The 26,377-nt window shown below is 37.5% G+C and overlaps 2 protein-coding genes across 2 annotated transcripts; both read left to right on the top strand.

Annotated features, from left to right (window-relative positions):
- Nucleotides 1-302: 302 nt before the first annotated feature.
- On the top strand, nt 303-8,572 carry LOC104250058 (uncharacterized). Its single transcript, XM_070158229.1, has 5 exons — nt 303-789; nt 1,515-2,191; nt 2,304-2,476; nt 3,998-4,560; nt 7,757-8,572. Exons 1-5 carry the CDS (start codon nt 484-486, stop codon nt 8,417-8,419), a joined length of 2,382 nt encoding a protein of 793 aa, XP_070014330.1. The 5' UTR covers nt 303-483; the 3' UTR covers nt 8,420-8,572.
- Nucleotides 8,573-11,023: 2,451 nt separating this feature from the next.
- On the top strand, nt 11,024-17,113 carry LOC104250057 (uncharacterized). Its single transcript, XM_009806591.2, has 9 exons — nt 11,024-11,302; nt 12,224-12,354; nt 12,463-12,520; nt 12,616-12,750; nt 12,871-13,473; nt 13,547-13,690; nt 13,761-13,871; nt 14,776-14,817; nt 16,319-17,113. The coding sequence occupies exons 1-9, from the start codon at nt 11,231-11,233 to the stop codon at nt 16,940-16,942; spliced, it is 1,920 nt and encodes a 639-aa protein (XP_009804893.1). The 5' UTR covers nt 11,024-11,230; the 3' UTR covers nt 16,943-17,113.
- Nucleotides 17,114-26,377: the final 9,264 nt, after the last annotated feature.

Genomic DNA, 26,377 nt, shown 5'->3' with positions numbered 1-26,377 from the left:
CATCCTATTAGTCTTGAATATAATATTAAATAACCCAGTAAGCCATTCCAAACCTGCTATACCCACACACCTCCAAAGTTTAACCGGAATTTCATCTGGCCCGATAGCTCTGCTCCTTCTCATCTTACACATTGCCTCCATAACCTCATCGACCTCCATGTCCCTACAATAACTTAATTCATGGGGACTGTCGGCATTCCTCAATTTACCTAGTACAATATCATGATCCCATTTTTCATTTAGAAGTTTATGAAAGACCTCTCTTAATTTGGTCATCCCCTTCAAAACTTTGCAATCATTATCTTTTATTCACCTCACTTGCTCCAGATCCGAGCTGTCCTCTCACTTACCTTAGCGAGTCACAATAACTTCAGCTTCCCGCCTTTGTTTCCTAGTTCATCGTACAGACGAGCAACTATTACACAAGAAGAAGAAGAAGAAAAATAAAGTTTGAGCAAATGGCAAAATCTTCACCGGGAAGAGATGATGAAAATGGTAACGAAGAAGGAAGCAGTTGGACCACAAGACCCGTTCCCAAAAAAACGGAGAACTTCGGCCGCCACTCTCTGGAGGTGGAGGAGAAGATGGGAATACAATGGTGGAGAAGGAGGGGGCAAGATATTATCGGACTCAAATGATCGTGATAAGTTGGAGGGGGCAAGAGGAAACGCAAATCCTGATTTGGATCAGGACTCAAGAGGAAACAAGTCACTTGCCATGACGTTATCTGATCCAGATGTGTTGGATTGCCCCATTTGCGTCGAAATTCTCAGCGTTCCTGTCTTTCAGGTATCTTCTTACCCTATCCTTTACTATTGTTTTTGGAGTTGTTTGGCCTGAAGTTTCTCTCTTCAGTTGAAATCACTAGCTGCGCTACTGATTATGCATTGTAGTACTAAACTTAAGGAACTTTCTGCCTAGCAAGTGTTTGTTAAATTTCCTCTTACAACTTGCTCACTGTTTCCCTCATTCTTTAACAGTATTGGAGAGTCCTATAAGTGTGGTTGAGGTCTTTTTTGCCTTCACTTTTCCCTGCCAGGATAGCTAATTCTATTTGTTTTGTCTAAGAGTTGCAGAACAGATATACTATAGGTTTTTTTTTTTCGATATATATATAGTGGTGATCAGTTTGTAGCTATGATGCAACAGTATACCAAACTTTTTACTGTTTTGAGCATGTGTAAAAGAAATTATTGAGCCTTTTGAACTAAGCCAGAACTTTACATCATGAGTTTAGGGATGTAACAACTGTTAATAATATGAGAGGCTAAATGTTGAAGTTTAAGTGCATGTATTGAGCTTTTTGAATCAAACAAGAAGTTAAGGCCATGTACAACAAATGCTAATACGAAGAGCATTTTTCTTTTTCCCTATTTCTAAAGCTGTGTACTTTTAGTGATCATGAAATTTAGCAGTGGGCAACGTGAATTCGGATTGCATTTGCAAACATTCGAACTGCTTACTACGAAGATATGTTCTCTGACGTATTTCTTTTTCCTTTCTGGGCTAAACAGTGTGAGAATGGGCACATAGCATGTGCTTCTTGTTGCTTCAAGATTGCTAATAAGTGTCCATCATGTTGTTGTCCAATTGGATATATCCGTTGTCGAGTTATTGAAAAGGTTCTAGACTCTGTGAAAGTCTCATGCGTGAACAAGAGGTTTGGTTGCAAGGAGATTCGGAGTTATGGTAACAAAACTGCCCATGAAAATGCATGCATCTATGCGCCTTGTTCATGTCCTTACGATGGCTGTGACTTTGTGGATCCTTCTACAAAGTTATATGCACATTTTCGTGACAAACATGGTTCTTTGGCAGAGCACATCTTTTTCAACACTGTCCATCCCATTTATATTGAAAAAAATCAAACTTACCAAATTATTCAAGAAAAGACAGAAGGAATTATTTTTATCATTAATCATTCTACTCAAGACCATCCTGGTAGTGCTGTCAACATTATCTGTGTTGGACCAGCTTTGCAGACTAGAAGGTTCCGTTACGAGCTTGTAGCAACAGATGGGGAGAGCACTTTTAAACTAGGATCCATTGCAGAGAACGTCCCAAAATGGCCAGAAAATTTTCCTTTGAAAAAATATCTTCTGCTCCCAAGAGATTTGGTTGATTCCACTCTCTCTTTCGAAGAAAGAGAAGTCGCTCAGTTGAAGTTGGAGGTCTTCATAGAGCGTGAATACATCTTCTGAGGTAGCACTGTTTAAGAAAGGAGTAGTAGATATTGATGTACATATTATTATGATGAAATCTTATCTGGCTGAAGAACTTTTCGTTCATGTTTTACTCTGTAGTTGGTCTGTTGATGCAAGTTATTTTGTCGATGCTGCTATTTGGAGATCTGCATTAGCAGATTGTCTAGCAAATGCGAGCATATGGCTCAACTTTTTGGATGCTATCTATCATGAATCTCCTCCCCCTTTTGTGATGAAGCAATATGTAATAGACAAGAAGGGGATGAAGTATAGTATTGTAGAGTAATCCCAAACTTGTTGATGTATGAATAACCATTATATAATATCTCTTTTTGTGCAGAAAAAAAAATCTGCATTCGTGCTATTATTTTTACTTTGTCCCTTCTTTTGAAAGGCTATTCCTCACTATGTTTGAGATTGTTATGCTAGTGCTAGAATTGGTCAATGAAGTAGTAGGATGAAAATCATTGGAGACCAGAGTTTAATTTCCAGTAAAAACAAAATTTTACTATTTGTTTTTTTATCTGTATAAGTCTTGGTAATAGAGTTATTTGGTACTTATATTGGTGGAAGGTAGCAGATATCAACACAATAGTCGAAGCACGATCACAATAGAGTTACTCAGTACCTATATGTTAGGTAACACAGCATAACTTATTTGGACAAGATTTATATCACTTGCACAACTACTTAACCATTCCAAGTGAAGATGATATCCTTAGAACAGGCAATGCAAAGTATTCTACAGGGATCTACAAGATTTTGTTCATAACTAGCAAAATAAGAATGTCTCGGATTTGTTATTTATTTTCTAAAGATGTCATAAAAATGTAAAATGTAGCAATTCACAACAATCGTGATACATTTCGCTCAACGTTCTTTTGCAACTTAAAAATAACATAAACATGAGTAAGAAAATACAATATCACAGTCTTGGTGACTTTTTATAAAGGCGCTTTTAATTACGCAATTTTCTTGATATGTTATTCTCTCCTCCTCTCCAAAAAGAATGATGGGATTCTGACCAGAATCAACGAAATTAAATTTACTTTAATGGATGTTGATTTCTTGATTTATGGAGATTAAATGTACCTATTTATTTGTGAATAGCATTTGTGTCCCTCAATTACTGATAAAGTTTAATTTTGGTCATTGTTAAATATGACTCAACACATTCAACCTTCAATTGATTAATGTACGTTCTTTTGGTCCTTTTATGTAGGAAATATATTATATTTAGACTATTTTACAAGTATGTTTCCCTCAAATATAGAGTAATAGTACAAACTTAACATAACACATGCGCAATTAAATGGTGGAAAAATCAATATTTCTAGAAAAAAAATTGTGAATTTTCATAAGCAAAGGAATTAAAAGTGTACATTTCAAGTAATTGAAGGTTAAATATATGTAGTCAAATATCACAAGAATAAAATTAGAATTTTTAATAATTAAGGCACCAAAAGAGCTATTAACAAAGATTAAATAAAGAGTGAGTACTACTACAAAATATAGTAATTTTTTATATAGTTAAACGTATCTAAAAATACTTGAAAAAAAGAGAGAGATTGTAACGAACAAGTCTTTTGCAGTAAATCCCGGTGCAGCATTCAAATTTCAAATTTCAAATTTCACATTTCCCAATTCGATTTTGTTTCCATGTTTAACAAAGCAAAAATAAAAAATTTCCTTTTATATAGTAAAAAAGCTAGGTATAAATATAAGATCCCTAAATATAACTGGGAGAAATTAACAATAAAAAATAGAAAACCGAGTGAGCGAGTAGAGCTGAGTTAACTCGTTTCTCCTCAAAAGAAACAAAATGAAACGAGTGAACCATAGGGCATTATCTTCTTGCCAAATTAGGTCAGAAGAAGGAGAAGAAAAAATGGTGAGATTTTCATTGGGAAGAGAAGAAGATGATAATAACGAAGAAGGACCCAGTAGCCGACCCGTTCCCAAGAAACGGCGAACTTACGGCGGCACTTTCTCCTGTACCGCCGTTAATCGTCAACAAGAACAACAAGAACCAGAACGCCGTTGTGAAATTGAAGAAACGGCTATTGAAGAAGAAGAAGAGGAGGAAGAGGAGGAGGATATTTATGAAGAGGAGGATTTTGTAACTGATGAAGAGCGAGAAGAAGAAGAGGAGGATTGGAACCCGGAATCGGAACCCGAATCCGAGGGAATTCCAGATCCTTTTTTAAATAGGTCTGCTGATGCTGTGGCAGTATTGAATCCGGATCGTGATTTGGAGGGTTCGAGAGTAAACGGGTCGATTTCTGTGACGTTGTCGGATCCGGATGTGTTGGATTGCCCCATCTGCCTTGAACCTCTCAGTACTCCTGTCTTTCAGGTCTCTCTTCTTTACCTTATCCATTACTATCGTCCTTTATTTCTGTGTATATATGATATATTTCTGTATATATATGATAATTGTGAGATCTAGAGAATTCTTAATTTGCCCTAAAATGTTTGGGAAGGAAATGGATTTTCTCAGAATTTTTTGCTTACTTTTCACTTTCATTGCTAAATTCGGCTCGTTCTCCGCTACTATTTGTACATTTCGCCTACTTAGAAGTGGTTGCAAACCACTAAAGCCAATCAAAATGAGAGATTTTTAAAAAATAAGTAAAAACAGAATGAAAGACAGTTCTAAATTGACAAGGACGAGCTTTTTCACGAAGAAAGCCTTGCGCCACCCTGAATCAATCAAAAGCTTATTGATTTAATTGAAGGAAACTAAGACGATTAGCATAGATAGCGTACAAAGAGAATCTAGTTCCAAGGTATTCCTTTAATTATTAAGTGTTAAGGGGTTTATGAAAGTAGAGTGCTCAAAGTTTTTCTATTTTATTTTTTGGAATTAACCTCTCTATCTCCATACAGTAGGGGTAAGGCTGCGTATACACTTACCCTCCCAAACCCCACTATGTGGTATATACTGGGTTTGTTGTTGTTGTTGTTTTTGTTGGAATTAAATTTGAATAAAGGCATGCCCGGTTCTGGACAAAACTGCTGGTCTTACCAACATATCCTTTCCCGATAGACTTGACGTTCTTCATAGGCAGGTGGGGGTATAAAATCTTCTCTCAAAAAGAGGCAGACCAGACCATGTCTATTTTTAGTAGAAAAGTAAGTAAAAAAAAACTAGTAGAGCGAAATTGTAATGGGATTTATAAGCTGACCTCACTGATTTGGGATTGAGGCACAGTTGATTCATTGCTCTAAAAGAGGTGTAAAAGTTACCTGTTTTAATAACTTATTTGAGAAATGGTTAACATAGTATTGCACTGAAAAGGCATTGCACAATAAAAAGTGCATTACAGTGACAAAGCATAGAAAAACTGAACCTTTTGAAAACGTTTAGTTGGGAGAATTGCTGACAGAAGGATGACTGCTTTAGTGATTATGTCATCTTGTGGGATATATGTAGTTCAAAGTTATGAAATTTCATTCAACCTGGAGTTTAACTTGCCGGTATAGGTCTTTGTTTCTTTCAAGTTAGAGGAAGCAATGGTATGTGATGGAGTATAAAACCACACTTAAAAGTAGGTAGATTACTGACTACCTGCAGGCAGGTTCAACCAGTATCTGTGGCAGGTTAAATTCTTTTGCATCGCATGGCTAATTGGCCTTTGATTTCAAGCTTATCAAGCGGGTTCCTCTCTGATTAGATAATACAAGTGCATGCCCGTCAATAATGGGGTTCTTCTTCTTTCCACATTTATTCCGACTAATCCACCACATCTAACTTTAAAACACTCTCAGAATTTCATCTGAACAGAAATACAGTAGGATGCGGTGCTCTAATTCATCTATTCTCCAAGTTTTGTCCTCCCTTCGAGTTGGAGGTTTCTGTTAGTTGCAACTACCATTCTCTAGGGATAGTCTTCTGCCTTTCTGAAACCATTCCTCTACTTTAATGTGTACAGCCTCAACTTTTGATGGAATCTCAAATAGTTATAAACTAAGTTGCATTCTCCATTACTTATGTCTGTTGGGGTCTTCCTTTGGCGTTGAAACCACTTTTGAATCACTGTGGGATATGGGAAACGTACCAAAGTGGCCGTTAAGTGTCATGCCAAACATTTTGCTAGGTGCTCTTTTCTTTCCGCTGCAGTATCCCCGCCACTGTGGAGACTCTGATCTCCTTCTCCGGCTATTTTTGAATAGTAGCTGCCTCTCTGTAGGTCTTATGGGAGGCGTTTGTTCTGCCCAATTCCTTTCCCCAGTAGATTTTTCCAAAACTCTCGACTGGCGGAATCCATCCAAGTAACCCACATTTGTGTCAATTTCCAGAATGATCACGGCCGATCTGTTCTCACTCACCAGGATTTCAGACATATCTGCCAAAAATATTAAAGTTACGAATCACTATGTATATTTTCACTTTTCTACTCAATTTTCTGCACAGGCTCTATTGTCCTACTGCACATGCTTGAAAGCATCACAAAGCCATCTCAGATTGTCTTCAACTACCTTTATTCTGGTAGTTGGTCTCCTTCCTCTTTCTACTAGCATGTATCTGTTTGAGCAGACATCACTTATGTCGGCTAGCTCAAAAGTTGTTTCTCCTCCATGGAAATATGTTTGCCTCTCTATCACCCCTTGCAATACAAGCCCAGATACATTGTTTATTTTTTTAAGTCTAGGGTTAAGTTACTTTATCATGAAGCTCTGTTCTTGCAAATGATTTGGCGGTGCTGGAGTTTTTACTCTAGAAATATCAGCTCTTATTGATAACAGAAGTCCAGTCAAAGCAGGTTACACTTTCAGCATTTCTTAAGAAAAAGATTAAGAACTTGGTTTATCTTAAGTTCTTACAGATTATGTGGATCCGTTGGTGCTTGTTTAGAAATTCAAGGCAGCTAAACTGTGAAATCCAGTAAGCAAAGTGTTTGAAGTCTGTAACTGTTTAGTATTCTTTTGTTGGAGATATATGGTGATAGAAGTAATGTACCTAGGCCTGTTTTTAGAACTCTTATCTTATGCTGACTGATAAGACCGGATTTTAAATGTAGTTACTGCAATGAAAGGCATACAAAGGACTGAGATTCTGACTCAGAAATCTATGTCCTTTTCCCTGCCAGGGTGGTTAATTCCTGACTGTTTTGTTTAAGAGTTGCAGAACAGCAATACACAGTTTTTAGTCTAAGGTAGAATATAACTTATGGTGTTCAATTTGTGGTTAATCCAACAGCTTATGGACTTTTAATGCATGAGCCTGTCTAAAAGAAATTATCGAGCCTTTTGAACTAAGCAAGAATAAGGCAATGGCTCTAGGGATGTCACAAAAGCTATAACAGGAAAGGCTAACTATTGAAGTTTAAGTGCATGTATAGAGCCTTTTGAACCTAGCAACAAATTAAGACCATGACTTGGGTTGTATCAATTGCTAATACAAAATGCTTCTTTCCCCCCCTACTTCTAGAGCTGTGTACTTTTAGAAACCTTGAAGTTTAACAGTAGAGCTGGCATCTGCAAATATCCAAATTGCTTACTAAGAATATTTTCTGACATTTCGTTTCCCTTTCTGGCCTTAAATATAGTGTGAGAATGGGCACATAGCATGTGCCTCTTGCTGCATCAAGATTGCTAATAAGTGTCCATCATGTTGTTGGCCAATTGGATATAACCGTTGTCGAGCTATTGAGAAGGTTCTAGAATCTGTGAAAGTCTCATGCATGAACAAGATCTATGGTTGCAAGGAGATTCTGAGTTATGGTAACAAAACTGACCATGAAAATGCATGCACCTATGACCCTTGTACATGTCCTTGCTGCGACTTTACGGCTGCTTCAACAAAGGTATATGCTCATTTTCGTGTCAAACATGGTTCTTTGGTGGAGCAAATCGTTTATGACGCTCACCATCCCATTTATGTAGAATATCATCATACTTGCAAATATCTTCAAGAGAGGACTCAAGGTATAATTTTTATCATCAATCATATTAGTTACCGTCTTGGAAGTGCTGTCAATATTATCTGTATTGAACCAACCTCAGAAAAGAGAAGGTTCCGTTATGAGCTTGTAGTAACGAATGGGGAGAGCTCTTTTAAACTAGAATCTGTTGCAGAGAGCATGCCAAAATTTTCACAAAATCTTCCTCTGAAGAAGTTCCTTCTGGTCCCAATAGATGTCGTTGATTCCAGTACTAAGTTGAAGCTGGATGTCTTCATAAAACGGGCTGAATACGCCTCCGCTATTTAAAGTAGTTGCAGATGTTGATGTATCATATTTTCATGATAAAATTTTATCCTAGATGAAAAAGAACTATATTCATTTATGTTTTATTATGCCTTGGCCTGTTAATGTAACATTGCCTTGTAACTTCTCCAGACATTTTATGGCATGAGTTATTGGGTCTGTGCTACTATTTTGTGGGATTTGCGTTTGTTGTTTTGTTTTAACTTTCTCCCTTCTTTTGAGAGGCTCTTTCACATAATGCTAGAGTATGGTATATTTGTTACTTGGGATAGATTTGTCCCTCTTGTATGCCATTTTGATGTCTTGGCCGTGTTGTGGCGTACCCCGATTATTTTATCGGGTGCTTGTTATCTCCCACCAACATAATTATCGAGTAGCTCTGTAAATAAAGCCTTAGACAATAGGAAGATAGGGCATATCATTGAAGTTTATGCTGAGATTTGAACTCCTTGTTTCTCGTAGTCCCTGATATCTGGCATCTTCTACTTCATAGTACATTGTTATGCGTTGCTCTGATTTGCATCTTGCTTATACTCCAATAAAAACAACTAACCCAGCGATCATATTCAAGACGTCATTGACTCATATTATTTGCCGGTTAATTCATTTTTTATTCCTATTAAATATTGGTCGGGTCGGATAATTTATCCGTTTTTCATTTTTCATTAATCACTTTCGACCCGTCCGTTTGCCATCCCTAATTGTAATTAAGAGAATATTTAAACCATTAGCAGTTGGACAAAGGGAGAAGAGGAGGTTCTCATTTGATTCTACAAAAAAAAAAAAAAAACAAGTACACTAGTAAAAAATTACTCTAATGGCATTGATCATTGTTCTTGATGAGGGGGACCCACAAGTGAAAGGACAATGCAATACAATGTCAAATATGTTTTAAAAAATAATACTAGTACTAATAAAAAAACAAAAAAGGAGAAGGGGATGTAGTTTCGGTGAAATATTCTTATTAATCACATAAGATTAAAGTCCTTATTGTGAAAGAATACTCCCCTACTGTACTACTTTGGGAGCTCAACAATATTTTATTTGACTACGATCATTTAGTCACTCTTATGACCTATCTCTTTTTATACACATGAGAGATTAAAAGATCTAAAAAATTCGATTTTTTTAAATTTAAAATTGTAAAGAGGCATGATGTACAAATAACACGTCTTATCTCCATCCCGAATTGAATTTTGTCTATAATATGAATAATTTATATTTACTGTCAAAGGCGAGATTAAATTTAAACTCAATGGTTTTAGTGCTAATGTTCTTAATACATAACTCATTTGTGTATTTAAAATAATAGGTTCAAAAGTTAAAATTTATTAAATTTTTAGTGATTTCACATAGGGGTGTACATAGGTCAGGTTGGTTCGGATTTTACAATTACCAAATCAAATCAATTGTGTCGAGTTATTAAATCTAATAACCAAACCAAACCAAACCAAACCAATAAAATTTGGGTTTTTCACTCTCGGGTTTTCTTGGGTTTTCTCGGATTTTCGGATTATTCGGGTTTTTTCGGTAAAATCTTCGTAGAACAAAACATATAAATTGTTCTCAAAATATTTCTTTAATCCTAGTAAGATACAACTATATAAAGTATTTTCCAAGAAAATAATACAAAATATGAGATGTGTCATGACATTATCCTAAAATATTAAACAATAGACAATAAAATTGTGTAATATAAATATTGCTAATTAAAAATACATAATAAAAATAAACATAATCTAAAAGTACTAAGTCATGCTAAAATAAGTAGACTAATAAGGGAGTATTAATTACGTGACTAAACAAGAAAAAATAAAAATAGGTTATGCATTTTTATCTAAATTATTGCAAAACAAAAAATAGATATTCAATACATTCCCGTTCGTAGTATTGAATTGAATGTCTTTTGTTAGCATTAGTATTGATTTAATTTTTGTTTGGGCTTTTGTTAGCATTATTTAATTTACTAATGTTAATGGCTATAAAACTTATTGGAATTAACATTTAAAAGTTCTAAGTCCAACCTTGAAATAATACCTTAAAAGATAAGATTAAGAATTTTTTAAGAAATATTTATACATTACATCACAATAAATATATTTATATATTAAATATATCTAAAATATCTATATATGTAATGTCGGGTTGGTTTGGTTTCGGTTTGACTTTCTTTAGTTAAAACCAAACCAAACCAATAATGGTCGGTTTTTTTTCTCAACACCAAACAAAATCAAACCAAACCATAGTCGGGTTTCTTTTCTCGGTTTGACTCGAATATCGGGTTGGTGCGGTTTATCGATTCCCTTTGTACACCCCTAATTTCACATATACATTAAAATAATAGATTTAACTTAATCTGTCAAGCTATGCTACTATCCATTTCATATGTTCATTTTATTCTAATAACAACGAATATCCTCAAGTACTTTTAACTGAAAAAGAGCACTATAAATAATGTAACAGAATTTAATTATCCAAATGTATATGAGAGATAGAAAGAGTAATAAGTGCAGAAGAAAAAAAATAAAAATAAAAACATAAAACTCTAATCCGTTCTTTAAAAAAGAAACAGGCTAAGCCGGTGCCCCGGTTGTACCCTTCCTCTTCCCGAGTAAAAAAAGAAAAAAGAAACTAAAAATAAGCAATTACGCAGAGAACCTAAAGGTACAACCCTAATCAGCACAAAAAATTGCTGAACGCCTGAATTCCCGTACGCCGACGAACTTGCCCCTCTCGTCGACGATCAACTTCTGTCTTCACTCAATAGCTGCCGGAACCCTAGTATCCGTTGTTCGGATTTCCCTATAAATCGACATGGTCGAGGTTGAGGCTTCTCCACCTGATCTCAACAACGAAACCTCTCCTCCTCACCACACAATTACAATGGTTTCAATTCTCAATTTCACTTCCATTTTCATTTTGCTTTTTAATTTTTTGTTTTATACCTCATTGTGTTGTTGCTATGAATTTTGTTTCATTGTTTTCGTCGAAGTGTAGCATCCACTTGTTATTCATCATTTTTGATCATTTGGCTCTCTCTATCAGTTTCTCTCTTTTTGTGTGATTTTTCTATTGCATGCTAAAGCGAACAGCTATTTAACACACACAAACACACACGCACTCACACACATTTGGCTTTCTGTCTGTTTCCATCTGTTCCTCTGTGTGTGTGATGGTGTGTGTGAGTTTGTTGGTGTGTATAGAGAGAGTGTGTGTGATGTCTGTGTTAAATAGCTGTTCAACTTTAGCATGCAACACCAAAATCAGTGGAATGCTTTGTTTTGAGTACTAGCTGGAGAAGAATGAGGTAATTTCACTTGAATTGTCCAAGTGAACTTGTCTTTAAAGTAATGACAATATACTGTCACATTGCAGGAATCAGCCCTGGTGAGCTGTTTTGTATTGGACTATCATCATATTTTACTCCATTACATGGCCTAATAGCATGTCATTCGCAAAATGGGATGCACTGTTTTTTAATGAAATTGACAGTATGAAGAAACTGACATTGCTGAATCTGTATGCATATACTGCAGTCTAACGTGCAGTCATGTTTTCAGCTGATGCTGTAGTTTGGGGCAGCATTGCATATAATGGTTGCATTTTTTAGAAGTGGTGAATTTGTTCATTTGCTGTACAGTCAAAAGAGTTCAAATTTTCTGAATCTATGTGCTTTGCTATCATCTTCCTGATTTGACTCGTCTAACATTCTTGTCCTGATGAAGATTTAACATACATGTTTTCTTGTTCTTTTTAAGGGTGAATTGGTATTATAGATATCTAAATTTTTCCGTCTGTAATTTTAAGCTGCCTGGTGAAAGAGATTATGCAATGGGAAAGAGGAAGGAGCAGGATATTGGTGAACCTGAAGGGAGCAGAAAAAAGAAGAAAAAGCAAGTTGCCAATCCTCGTCCTGCCTGTTCTTGGGTGCACTTCAGGTAACATGTTCATATGAGTAGATACCTTATCCATTATGAGTTGTTTATCTATTTTTCCGCTGCTTTTGAAATACTATTTTCTGCTAACATCGAAAATGTTGTTTTCAGCCGTGACTTTATTAAAGAGTATAGTGCTACACATCCTGAATCTTCAGGCCTGAAAGCTGTAAGAATCTATGTTTATATTTTCACTATCAGATGCATCATTGTATACCTCTCTGTTACACACGAACATGTTAATGTGAGAGCATTATTTTTTAGGCCACAAAGGCAGCCTCAGATGCATGGAAGCTGATGAGTCCTGAAGAAAAGGCAAAGTACACTACTCGTGCCCGTGAAGTGTGGGATAAGTACCTGAGCTCGACACCAGCCCGCCCTCCTAAGCCAAGAAGACAGGTCAACCCCCCCTCTTCCAGGCTTTTCTTTCTTTGATGAGGGAGCTGGTAATGCAAAGAGCGCTGGATATTGTTGTTGGCTTCTTTATGTTTAACTTATGCTGATGGCTTACTCATGCAGACCAAACTAGTTACGAGGTGCTCCCCGGGCCGCTTGCTAAATGTCTTGCAACGGCTCACGCCGGACCAGAAGGAGGCCGTAAAGAGCATGGGCTTTGGTAGCATCCTTGGCCTCAGATGTCGAACTCTTCGAAGAAGCTTGTGTCTTTGGCTATTGGAAAGGTTCAATACTGTAAGACGCAGCTTGGAAATCTGTGGTGAGAGGATACCTTTAACTCCAAGAGATGTGGAACTTGTAATGGGCTTGCCTGCTAGTGGGAAAGATGTGGTGAACTCAGGGTCTGACGAATTAATTCTAGAATTGCGTAAGAAATACAATGCGACCAATCGTGGGATTTCTGTCCGTCTTCTGGAGGAACGACTTGCAGCTCCGGAAGCTGGGGAGGATTTCAAAAGGTCATTTGTGCTTTATGTAATGGGCACTCTCGTGTGCCCAACTGCAAGGCTGGACGTAAGCCCCTCTTTCCTCCACTTTTTGACAAATATGGATGTACTCCATCAGTATAACTGGGGCAAGTTCTTGCTTGACCGGCTAGTACGGGAGATATCTCGCTTTCGTCAAGGGAAGCAACGGGCAGTTGGGGGCTGTCTTTTGTTCCTCCAGGTAATTGTGAATGACGTGAGATGCCTATATCTGATTTATTTAGTGGTTAACTGACTCTTTCATTTGTTTTCAGCTATTTTACTATGAGAGTGTTGCTGTTGGAGCAGCGTATGAATCGGCCCCTGTAGCTTTTCCTTGCTTATTTTCGTGGGGTGAGGAGGAGATTAGTGAGAGAGAAAAGCAAGAGAAGGAACTTGGTGGTTATGGCTCAGGGGAGGTACATTCCAATTGTCTGATTTCTTAAACAAACACGTTCTCGTATTATTCCACTTAATTCTCTCATGCAGGTAGTGTGCAAGGAGAGAGGACTTGGGATGGGGTCATTTGGATACAAAGCCCAAACTGATTGTATGCCATTGAGAGCAGTGGAACAAGTACAAGAGCTTTCTCATGCACAGGTATAGCCGTATAGGAGGGGATATGGTTGAGTAATTTGTTGTTCTCTTGTTCAAGTAACCAGTTAGGCTTATAGTCTTAAGTCCTGGGAAATTCCTGGTATGAGCTCGTGTCCTGATAGATTCATTTATATGGTAGCTTGCATATATAGGAACTTCATAAGTAACATCTTGTATTCCCGGCCTCTAGTTTTGACTAATTATGATGCTAGATTTGTTTGAAATCTCTAGTTGGGCTGATAGCTGCCTAGGTTTGGCAGCCTTATTTCTCAGTGACTGTTGGCCTATTCAAATACAGTTTAACAATGGAAATAACAGCTAAATACTAAGGACCCGTTTGGCCATAGATTTTGCCAAAATAAACTTGGGTTTTATTTGACAAACATATGTTTGGCCATAAATTTTGCCTATATTTTGGCAAAATCCCAAATCCCAAAACCACCTATTTAGCTGATTTTGGGCCAAATTCCTCATAATACACGTGTTTTTCCAAAATAAATTTGGGAAATATGTTTTGAAAACATATGTCCTAACACATTTTCATCTTCAAACCAAACTTCAGCCAAATCAGATTTTTCAAAACAAATATGGGAATCTATGGCCAAACGCTAGCTAAGTCTCTCATCTTCTTAACAATTAACAAATCAAATTAATTACTCTGCGGAATGACAGGAGAAAAGAAAGTACGTTAAGAAATAAGATCAACGTAAAGCTGATAGACAAAGAGAAGGTTATCAAAAGAATGCAAGGTTTATGCTTACATCAGCGTTCCCACAAAAGCTTTTTTCCTTTCTTCCTTATTTTTGTGGGGGTTGGATGAAGGGAGGCTGGTATACCTTGGGCCTCAACTCCAGGTTGCCATGATGTGGCTTCTTTCCACCCTAATATTTTTTTATCTACTTGGCAGGACATGGAAGATCAAGAAGATGAGGATACCTTCATAGAACAGGTGATCTGCCATCTAATTCTTGTTTCTACTAATTAAAACATTTTTTATGAAACTTACTAATTAAAACATTTTACTCTAAACTGAGACCAAGAATGAGCATGTTTGCTATTATTGTATTGGCACAGGACTTACTTCGATGACCCAGAGGCAATGATAATCTAAGTTGCTCCGGCACGGCAGCTTAGGTGTCGCACCGTGTTGACACGACACTAGTATTGGTGTGGGAATGGGATCCGTACCGGATCTGGTTAAACAATTTTGGGTACTTTGACCACGACAGATGGAAAATTTCGAGACGAGATACAATTTGATTCCCGAAATCAGAATCAAAATTAGGGTAAATTTAAAGAGAATAGCATACCTTATCTAGGAAATCAATCCTTTACTTATCTTCAACTTGAGAATTAAAAAAAATCCACACTTTACAAGCTATACGTAAGTATTCCACAAAATTTCTCATAATTTAGAGATATTTTATATTTTATTTTCTCGAATTATTTTTTGTCGGATCCCCGCACCCGTAGCTGTACTAGGATCCGTATCTTCGTATCTTAGAATTTACATTTCGAAGGATCTGACCTCTAGATTCGCACCCGTGTCGGACACCCGCACCCTCGTCCGAGCAACTTAGATGATAATGAGTTGTCGTTAGATATTTAGCTGGTGTCTTGCTCAACTCATAGATTGAATTACTAATGAGAGTAATGATGAATAGGAGATCCAAAACCAACAAATAATTTTGCTATACCCACATACATGTGGATTTCATCTTGGCAGCAATAAACTAATTGCTGCTGTATGTGGGATATTTCCAGAATGATTTTATTGATGTCTATGTGGAAGTGCGAAAGTTGTCTTTTCTGCTACTATATTTCATGGTTAGATTAAGATGGTTTGACGTTGTATTATCTTTTTCGATAAGAACTTCAATGTTGTAATATCATGTTTCAAATCTCAGAGCCCTTTATAGATCTAGACATTTACAGTTTTCAGCCCCCAGGGCTTTGATCTAGTGGTAAAAGCTCGAACGCATGATGTATGGGTTAGACGCACGTCACGAGTTCGAACCTTACTGGAGACAAAAGCCTGCAATTTAAGTGGGAAGGATAAAGGGGATCCTCCGAGAAATCCCTGAGGGACGACAAAATCATGGAATTTAAGTGGAGTAGGGTAGAGGGGTGGTCCCATCATCCACCTTGTTTCGAATCGTGCCCCATTGGCTGGTGGTAACGAGTTAGGGACGACAAAATCATGGAATTTCTTTTTCTTCAGAGCCTGATAATGAATGGTGGTGTTATGTTTTTATATGCTCATATTTCCGGGAACTTGGTAACGAGTTAGGGTAAATTTACTTTTGAGGATCTCTGAGCCTAAGAGGCTTTCACAGTCATCTCTCTCTCTTGGTCTCTCTTGCTTTTTCACTAAAATCAGTTTGCATGATATAAGTTATTTGAAATATTCTCTTGACATTGTTGATCAAAATGGATTTGCCGATCTTCAGGAACATGCGCACACATATAGCATCCAGAGGAATGACGTCTGTGCGGAGGTTAATGTAGTTGCTGATTCAGGCCCAGTACCTTGTGCAAATATGAACTATGGATGCACAGAAACTGTTGATTACACAAATAAAAGAGATCATGAGGAGGCCTGCCCCTATGCACCATGCCCGTGCCCTCTCCAGAACTGTAATGTTGTTGATTCCCCCAATTTACTCTCAATACATTTTACCAGTAAGCACTGGGATTCTGGGAGACGCTTCAAGTATGATTGCCCATTGCGTGTCTCGTTGAGCAAGAAAGAAACTTTCCTTGTTTTACAAGCAGCAAAGGATGGGGTCCTCTTTCTTCTTACTAAGGGAACACAAAGTATAGGGCATACGATTGTGATTACTTGTATTGGTCCAAGCTCATCAAAGGAATGCTTCTTGTATGATGTTGTATCAGAAAGAGGAAGCAGCTCTCTGAGATTGAAATCATTCACTCGTAGTCTTCCAGGTAGGATTGAAGGTTTACCTCCAATGGATTTCCTTCTGATTCCTTTTGCTCATCTGGGTTCATCTGGGCAGCTAGATTTAGAGGTTTGTATATGGAGCTCGACAGAGCCTGGATCAGAGGGAGCATGAGTGGCTGTAATATCACAGCTTTATTTGTATAATTGTATTTGTTAGAATGTAAGAAAATGTGATTAATCAGCATGTTTGGGAATACATCCCAATAGAGACTTGCTGCACAGGGCAAGCGCTTGTTTAATTATAACCGGAGGAAAGGATAAGGTGCAGGAAAATTATCGATCATATTTTGTCCATAGAACATTACAACTTTAGAAGGGGAATCTTGGAGCAACGGTAAAGTTGTCTTCGTCTAACCTATAGGTCACGGGTTCGAGCCGTGGAAGCAGTCACTAATACTTGCATTAGGTTAGATTGTATGATATATACCCTTTGTGGTGCGACCCTTCCCTGTACCCTACGTGCCGCTGGATGCCTTGTGCACCGAGCTGTTCTCAGAACATTACAACTTTGCTATCACGGAGGGGGCAACCTTGTTAGTGTACTGCGATTTAGGGAGTATTCTAATTTCTAATTGAGTGTCTTGGCCGTTGGTGTTTGTCTCTAATCTCAAACCAAGGCGTTGCAAAAAAAATTTGAATTTTTTCCAGTATAACACTGAGCAGTACAATAGCAAGGTTGAAATTAGAATTAGGCACCTTTCCTGTTCCATGTAAATACGGTTATCTATCTGATCTTTATAATTTTTTGAAGTTTAGGTAAGACATTAAACATAACATTGAATTAGAAAGGTAAAGGAAACAAATTATAATTACTTCTGACAAACAAAGAAAAGAAAGAAAGGAAAATAAGAGAAATAAGGAATTATTACAGATGACGGAGACGGCAATTTACACACTCGGGGGAGAATTAATAAATAACAGGAAAAAAGCACATTCTCATCATCTCATGCACTTAACTTTGGGGTAAAGTGTACAAATAGTCTTCAAAAATAGATAATTTTGGATTTTTGTTCGCGATTACCTCATGGCAGAACTTCAAATTTGACAAGTGTTCCCCTCGCTTGCCCCCATGGTAGGGGATGTTAATGGTTTGATTCTGTCGGTTATTTTATAAAATTTATATCGTACAATTTTTCGGTTACTTTATTTTGTCTAACAAAAATTATATTTTTTCAAAACCATCCCAGTCATTTCGGTTTCTCTTCTGTATTGATACAATAAAGCGTCATGTAAGAGTCAATAATAAAAGTTAGACGCAATAAAATGCATACTTTGCATGGCAGAACTCTCTAGACATTTTTACGTTTAAAAGGTGATGAAACAAGTAAATTTGAAAGATGGCCAGAATAAATTTGGGTCCATCCCACTATTCAACAGCAGCTTAAACAAAATAAACAAAGACAAAAACATTATAAATTAAATGAATGATAAGATATTAATCAAGTTGAAACTCAAGAATAGAGTCTATTAGAAGATTAAGTATCTAACAAGAAAAAATCTAAATCATACTAGAGAAGAGATATCTAACATCATGAGCTTGCTACTCAAGATTGCTGAAATACCTTGCGACTTACTACTCAAGATATTGGAACTAATTTATTAGTTTCAATAGGAATAACAAAATAGGCTTGGAAGTTTGGACTGTAGGTGTTAATTACCTATTGGCTTGTGGCCATTTCCAATAATCCCAGAGCTTAAGGAAAATAATTTAATACTTTGTTATTTTTGAACTTAAATATCAAATATATTTTCATACAAAAATTTATTCGGTACGGCTTGGTAATATTCGTTTACTTTAATAAATTAAAAACTTACCTAATTATTTGGTATTGTTATAAATTTACATAATAAAACCTACGGATTTGTCAAAGGAAACTTAATAATTAGTATGGTATGGTTCGATTAGGTCGATTTAGTCTATTTTTAAAGATCCATATACATTGTTTGACCCAAAATTTGGATATGGATTTAGACAATTAGATTTAATAAAATATAATCAATCTTAGCCAATATTAATATCCCAAAGGTATATTAACTGATTTTGTAGTAATATAGTACGTATGTTATCTAAGTAGCAATAAATGTTGATAAAACTAGCAATATTCAATTACCCAAAAAGGAAGGGGTTAGCATTAAATAATAATAAATAACAATAAATGACATTTAAATAAATAAGAATATGTGTGTCACCCGAAAAAGGTGAGATCAGTGGATATTCTTTATGATAATGATGAATACTTGATGAGCCTTTGAATATTCAGATTGTTCTTGGATCGTGTTAGGCAAGAAGCTTAAGAGAAAGGTATATTTTGTATGTGTACAATAAAGCAAGGTTCTACATAGAAAGTCAATATGTTCTTTTACAAGTGAATATCTTATGTCCCCCATCATTCTGTCTCTTTTTATATATAAGGGAACATATGTCTAAAAACTCTAATAGTATTGATTCAGAGAATATTCATAGGAATATTCCCTCTAAAGTCTTATCTAAAACTAGCCGTTATTATTCCTTTTTAAGAAGAGTGCTCGTCCTCGGCCTTGACCTGTGATGACTCCTCGACCAAGTCCTTCGTCTCTTGGTAGATCACTTCGACCTTGATTTCGCCTCTTTTAGAAGTCATACTGAGGATACACGGAAGCTCTTGAAGGACCTATTAATGTTGATATGGTCTAAACAAAACTAAGTTAATTTTGGCCTATACAGTTAGTCCCTCCACTCGTTAAGGTCGTCCTCGCAAGCGAGCTCAATGAGTGGATAATGTCGTTCCTGGTCGAGCTTGTCGAGCAGATAATATGGGTCATAATCTCTCCGCTCGTTGAGGTCGTCCTCGCAGGCGAGCTCAATGAGCGGATAATGTCGTTCCTGGTCGAGCTTGTGGAACAGATAATATGGGTCATAATCTTTGTAGGTCGTTGGTGACGTGGCTTTCTGTTGGGCGCATATTTCAAACCTTTGATTTTCTCGGGTGATTTGCTGGAACGCTGATTCTCGATGCATTACATTAATTCTCGTGTGACCCTTGATTGGTTCTGCCATTTCGATCTTTGTGCTAATCATGACCAGCCGTTTCGATTCTAGTGCCCCAAACCTTATAAATAGGGGAGGACTTGTTGAGTTTGAAGTTTTTACACTCTTTCTACTTCTCAAGCAAAATTTCTTTGCCTCCTTCGTAAGATTTTACCGCCTTTATGTTGTTTTCTCTACTTCTTCATTTTCCTTTATAACAATGTCGAACCTCTCATGTGATGCCAATATGGAATATCACTCTATCCCTTTGGACGTCATATTCCCTAATCAAAGGAAGATGTTGCAGTCGTTGCTGAGGAGGAAACCTTCCCTACTGTGGAGGAGATTATACATCGGTACCCCGATGCCAAACCCGATTTCCATTAGGCACTGAAAGTGGTGACTGAGAGGTTTCGATCTACAATGACGGCCAAATGTTTAGTTGAATTTAAAGCTAAGTTCGACCTTCCTGTTCACGTGGAGTTGGCCCCTGCGAGTGATGATGAAGTGCGGGTCCATCATCCCAGATTCTGTGCCCTTTACGATTATCATGTGCCCCGTGCATCTTGCCCCCTACGTCTTCAAGGTGGTCAGAATGTTGGCAAAGTTCGCCGAATGGCCGAGGTCGAGATCATGGTACGCCACTTGGTGCACCCTTTTCGCCCCACCATTTCTATCGAGGGACATTTTTGAATCTTCACCATCGTGGGAGGAAATGCTTGGTGGTGAGGATGGACGACAAGGGTAGTCGGCACTTCTGGCTTGATTATTTCTTCATTAGGACCGAGGTCGTAGTGTCTGTTGACGCCGACTTCCCTGAGGCCCAGAACCACACCCCGTAAGTGCTCATGTTGTTTGTGTTTTTTTAAACATTTTTTTTGCTGTGGGTTGGTCAATCAGCTCTTTTTTTTTGCAGCTACTATATGACCTCTCCAGTTGGTGGCACATATTACCGACTGGGTCAGACAGATCCTTCCCTATACGGAGGGGATACGTGGTGGTCGATTTTTTTTCCAAAAATTTAGGCCGGCTCTCCCCTCGACAGGTAATCTCTTCCCTATCATCGACGCTATATTTTTGTGGTCTATGTCCGTCCTTTATACTAATCCCTTCCTTCTTAATGTTTCTCTAGGTTCGGTTAGAGGGGCCGCGAGGAGGTCGATGGCTCCCATACCCTCATTCCGGAGGAGGTGGGCCACTACGCCTTCAATCTGCGCCCTTGTCCCAACTATTACCACTTTTGCCTTTGTACTAATTCTAGTTGCCGCTACTTCTGCCTCTGTCCCTATTCCGGCCATTGCGACCTCCGCTCCTCCTTTATTTTTGCTTGTTGACAGGACGTCGAACATTTTCCTAGTGATGAGGATCTTCAACCTAAAACATGGAGGTCCTTGGAGATGTATGGCGGAGTTTCTTCGACCGTTTACGACGCGAAAGAAAGTGTTATGTTCTGTGAGACGACGATAATTTTTGTTAATGATAATATTAAGCCGATCCTCGAGGACCCGAGACGGGTCGAAGTTGGTGTAGGTGTTCCCTTACATTCCGAAGGGGAGAGATCACAGAGGTGGCTGTTGATGGCAGCCACGCACTTCCGTGGCAAAAGGAGGTTTCAACTTCTCGAGCGGCCATTGACGTCTATTCGCCTACTAGTGGTAGGGGAAGACTTTTGCCGAGGATGGTGACTAGTAGAGCTCCGATATTGACTTGGATGACTTGAGAATGATTGATGAGGGGCTCACCCAGCTCGAGGTGAGGTTGAAGGGAGGTTCGAGGACCATCACAATCCCAATGGATCATGATTTGCTTGTGAACACCGAGGAGGTAGTCCCTGCCCTTGGTCCTCTCTGTTCCGATGTTGAGGGTAAGACCCTCAAGGAGATAAATGACAGTGCTCTGTCGAAGAGCATTCCCGGCCTTTCTCTCAAGGTAAGTATTATTGTCCGACCTTTTTCTAATGCCTTAGCTTGTTTTAAGTTCTAACGTTTTCCCTTTGATTTGTAGATGGTTGTTCTGGAAATCAAGAGCGTCCGGAGGAAGAAAAGGCATAAATATATTTTTGTGAAGTTGAGAGGGAAATATACGGAGTACCACGGTAAATACCGGGATCTCCAAAGTTGGCTTAGTGAGGGAAGTGATGTGCGGGATCTGAGGGAAGACTTGAAGAAGAGGGATGAAGAGCTTATGCGACCATACATAAGTGCAGCATCCTGATAAGTGGGGATTTTGACTACTTATTATCACCTTTTTGCTTTTGTTTTAGTTCGAAAGTATTGATTTATGTTCCCGAAACTAATGAAATTATGCAAATTGCAGGAATGTTGGAAGTTTGATCTCCCATGATGAAATCCGACTCAAAAAGGAGTGTTCCGAATCACAATGTAATAAAGGGTGCAGAAGCAAAGAAGTGAGGTCCGCATAAGGTTTTTTGCGGCCATAGAAGAAAGTGCGGACCGCATAATTTGATCTGCGGCCGTAATCCAAGCTAAAAAACCCAACAGGATTTTGACAAATGTGCGGACCACACATGAATTGTGCAACCCCAAAATAGGGTGTGCACTAACAAATAATTCCAAGTTCAGAGAGTGTGCAGAAGACCAAGTCTTGATGCCTTGCTGAAGTTCGGACCGCACAAACATTGTGCGGCCGTAGAAATGTGTGGCTTCACAATCCCATCCCCTTCCAATTGAAGAAACCTGCGGACCGCACACGGAATTGTGCGATCGCAGAAACTCTCGGGGGGCATTTTTGTCAACGAATTTTGGCCTACTACAAATAGACCAGTTTCACAATTTTAGTTCAAGTTTCGAAGCTTAAAGCTGCTGTAGCTGTTACCTTTTGCCATTTTAGGAAGTTTGTGACTATTTTAGTGTTTAAAAATTATATTTTATCATTTTAATCTTTGATTATGAGTTTAATTAGCTTTTCTTCTTTATTTTCTTCAATTCCCATTATGAGCAGCTAAATTCTTACTAGGGTTGTCACCCAACCCTAGTGTGTAAATCTTATGGGTATTTAATTTAATGTTTGTTTATGATTGGTGTTGATTATTTAACTTAGTTCATGCTTCAATTTTAGAATTAATGGTAGCAAACATGGATTCATGCCTTTTTGACTTAGTCTCTACTTGAGAAAGATGGACCTAATCTAGGATAACTTGGCTAACAAGGAATTAGGCTAATTGAGAGTTCGATTAGCCCAATTAAGGGTTCAAACTAGAGATAGTAAGAACCCGACTTGAGCTCATATCAACCATTTTGTTTGATACCCATTTGGGCTTGAGAAAGCCAAATTGAGCAAATTCACTCTTTGACCGAGAGGTATTGAGTGGGTAATGTTGAGCTGATAGCTATAATATACCCCAATCAAAAAAATAAGTATTAACGTCTTTATCCCATTAGGCGAACACCTAGGTTATGGTCACATCCCTAGGTTTTTTACTTATTTGGAAAACACCAAAAACAATCGTTCATTTCTAGTTTATTTTCCTTAGCTTATAATTATTAGAGTAATAGTAGAAGTAGAAATCAAAATTCTTTGTGGAAGTGCAAATTTAATTAATCTATTCGCTTTCTTCAAGTATATACTCCTAACACCCTGTATAACTCTATATGGATTCGACCCCGACTTATAGTTGGATAATTTATATTGTTGATACCCAATTTTTTCCTGTATATTTTATTATGCAAAATACTTTCAAAATAGAATATGTATGCATATATAAATATGTCCAAACGTTTAGTATTTTTCCTTAATTTTTAAATCGATTTATTGCCCTATTTTATCCATAAAAATACAATAATTACTCCCAAATTTATCATTTTGGTGATTCATTTATTGGATTCTCATATTTATGCTAAAATATAGGTAATATAATTTTTGTATATTTTTACAAAGTCATTTAGTATTTTTAAAGTTAAATTGTATATAATTACAACATTAGCCTCTTTTAAGATTAATTACGTTTATATTCATAAAAATTAGGTCTGACATTTTTAAATAGTTAATTATGTGCCATAAATCATTTTTGTACCTTTAATTTATTTCCAAAAATTAATTTATTATTTTTTGTAAATTAAATAGGGAAAATTGGCTATTTAAATGTTAGCCCAATTTCATTTCGATTATGGCCCAATTTTGACCCCAATTGAACTTAGTTGAAACCATTTGAACCCCCGACCCAATTACGATTTAATCTGACCCAAACCCATCTTCATAACCCGCCCACTCGCCCGTTTTGATCCAGGCCGTTGATCATTCAGATCAACGACCAACAACCATCCTTGCCTTTTTAATTCAAACGACCCCTAACCCTAGCCTCATTTCCAAATTCCGCCACTTCTGAATTCCCTTTTCTCTCAACTCTCTCTCAAATTCTCTCAAACCCTAGCCGCTGCCATCAACTACAACCCTAACACCTCCCCAAATCTATGGTTCCCAAAGTCATCGGAGACCTATATTCACCTCCCATGGCTTCTACGTGCTCGATTATTATGGTCTTGAGGCTAGATCTCGAAAGAGCTTGGTCCAGGTTTGTTCGATTGCAGTTCATGACTGTTCTCCGGTCGTCTCCGACTTTTTCTCCGGCCAACCATGGCTATTCGAGTCAGACTCTTGACTCTCCTGCTTAGATCGTTGGTTTTCAAAGCCTTTCTCATCATTTGGGGTTCTTTTGAAACCTTATCCTTTAAGGTTCCTTCGATTTCCTTTTAGATCTGTTTCAGATCAATGTTTGCTCTGAACTTCTAAGTGTTTTTCTCAAATTTTCTTTTAAAACTCTACTTTCAAAACCCCTTATCTTTCCGATTGGGGTTTCTGTTAAGTTATTTCAAAATGTTTCTCTGATTCTTTGACATGTTTGGATATGTTTGCTTATATCGTTCTTCTACCTGAGTTTGCATGTTAAACCCCCCAATTTCTTTTAACTATTTACTAAACGAATGTTTGTTTGCCTGAGTTTTGTCCGATTTGTTTGCTTATTCTCTTTTAAAAACTCTCATATTGTTGAAAATCCCAGTGTTTTGGGTCTGAGACTGTTCGTTTAAGTTCATGACTCGATTTGAAGTTCTTTATTTCAAAATCTTTTGCTCCTTTTGTGTGATTCTTCTGATTGCTGGGTTTCTATCTTTTCTAAAACTCAAATATGCTCGAAACCCTAATTTTCTAAAGGGGTTTTCCTTACCTGCTACTGTGAGACCTTTGCATGCTTTTGATATTCCATGTTATCTTCACTACTTGACCTACTGGATTGTCATGCTTCGAATGTTGCTATCTACTGAATCTTTGTGCTACTGTTGTGTTCTATTTCTTCTTGCCAACATGCCTAGCCTCGCATGTATAATGTTTATGCACCCTATTTATAAGCTGAGTCTCCTTCTTTGACTAATTTTCAAACTCGTGACTAAGTTTAAACTTTTCTTTTGTGAGATTCTGATTTCACTCGCCTATTAAGGTTAATTGATTTCTTTCCTGTTTTGCCTTGCTGAATCCTTTCCAAAATTAGAGTATCTCTGTACCTAGACTCAAATTGCTTACTTGTTATTTTACTACTTCTTTTATGGAAACTTTCAGCCTGCTTTTTAATTGATTGCTTTCCTTATTTCGAACCTGTCACTGCCCGTTAAGCAAGTGAGCCCTTAATTAAGGGCAATCACTTGTATAATTGATTATGAATCATGGTTGTTTCCATGTTTGTAGCTTATTACCTCTTTTTTACTCGTTTTCAAAAAACTATAAATACCCGTTACTTCTTCTCTTTTAAAAACACGAACACTTTTAGTTCTGAACTCACACTTACACTCAAACACTCTCTCTTGCTTTACTATTACTTGTGCTACTGCCTGTTTAGCCGGCTGAAAGTTAAGGCTATATTTTGAAGTCCTGCTACTTTTCTTTACTGCACTTTGCTTCTTTGACCGGTATGTTCTAATTAAGTTTTTCAGCACCAACAACAACATGCTTACTTACTAATTTTGCATTCTTGTCTGCCTACTGCTTGTATTTAATTCAGTACCATTATTTAGCATGCTATAATTTCCTTTATCCTATTCTGAATCAATGTATTATGAATCCCAAATCCCTACCCCAATTTGATTAATACTTGTGGTTAGTTTGGGGCATGACAATATTGAATATTGCTGAGCATGACCCAAACTCGATCCTCATAGGATCATAACCTCCATGTTACCCTTATATGTTGTGTGTTCTGGTTGATTTACAAGCATGACAACACTCCCTATTGCTGTGCATGCCCAAAATTAACCCATGCCTAAATATATAGGCCCCCTTGCAAAGGATTCCCAATCCCCTGCCCCTTTGTGTGAAGTTATCAATTCTTTGAAGTGTTAATGGCTGACTCCCCTCACCCTTTCCCTCTCCTTTATTCCCTCAGTTCTTAGAACTTTGTTTTTGCACTTTTCACTCTCTTCTTAGACTTAAGTTCTTCCCCCTCATATGAGCCTTACCTTGGGACCCATGAGCTTCCTCTGAATTTGGACACATGAGGGCTGGCATTTCCACACTGCACTTGTTCCTATTCTG

Source organism: Nicotiana sylvestris, chromosome 9, assembly GCF_000393655.2.
Source record: "Nicotiana sylvestris chromosome 9, ASM39365v2, whole genome shotgun sequence".
Taxonomy (NCBI): domain Eukaryota; kingdom Viridiplantae; phylum Streptophyta; class Magnoliopsida; order Solanales; family Solanaceae; genus Nicotiana; species Nicotiana sylvestris.
The sequence above is the reverse complement of the archived record's forward strand: the minus strand, read 5'-3'. Positions and strand labels throughout refer to the sequence as shown.

What these genes read in the sequence shown, in the direction of transcription:
- LOC104250058 (XM_070158229.1), top strand. Translation starts at nt 484, where the DNA reads ATGATGAAAATGGTAACGAAGAAGGAAGCAGTTGGACCACAAGACCCG. An exon ending in GTCTTCATAGAGCGTGAATA is followed by an intron (nt 2,192 to 2,303) that starts CATCTTCTGAGG and finishes TTTACTCTGTAG; the next exon opens with TTGGTCTGTTGATGCAAGTT. An exon ending in TCAGTACTCCTGTCTTTCAG is followed by an intron (nt 4,561 to 7,756) that starts GTCTCTCTTCTT and finishes CCTTAAATATAG; the next exon opens with TGTGAGAATGGGCACATAGC.
- LOC104250057 (XM_009806591.2), top strand. Translation starts at nt 11,231, where the DNA reads ATGGTCGAGGTTGAGGCTTCTCCACCTGATCTCAACAACGAAACCTCT. An exon ending in AAGAGCTTTCTCATGCACAG is followed by an intron (nt 13,872 to 14,775) that starts GTATAGCCGTAT and finishes TCTACTTGGCAG; the next exon opens with GACATGGAAGATCAAGAAGA. An exon ending in AGGATACCTTCATAGAACAG is followed by an intron (nt 14,818 to 16,318) that starts GTGATCTGCCAT and finishes GCCGATCTTCAG; the next exon opens with GAACATGCGCACACATATAG.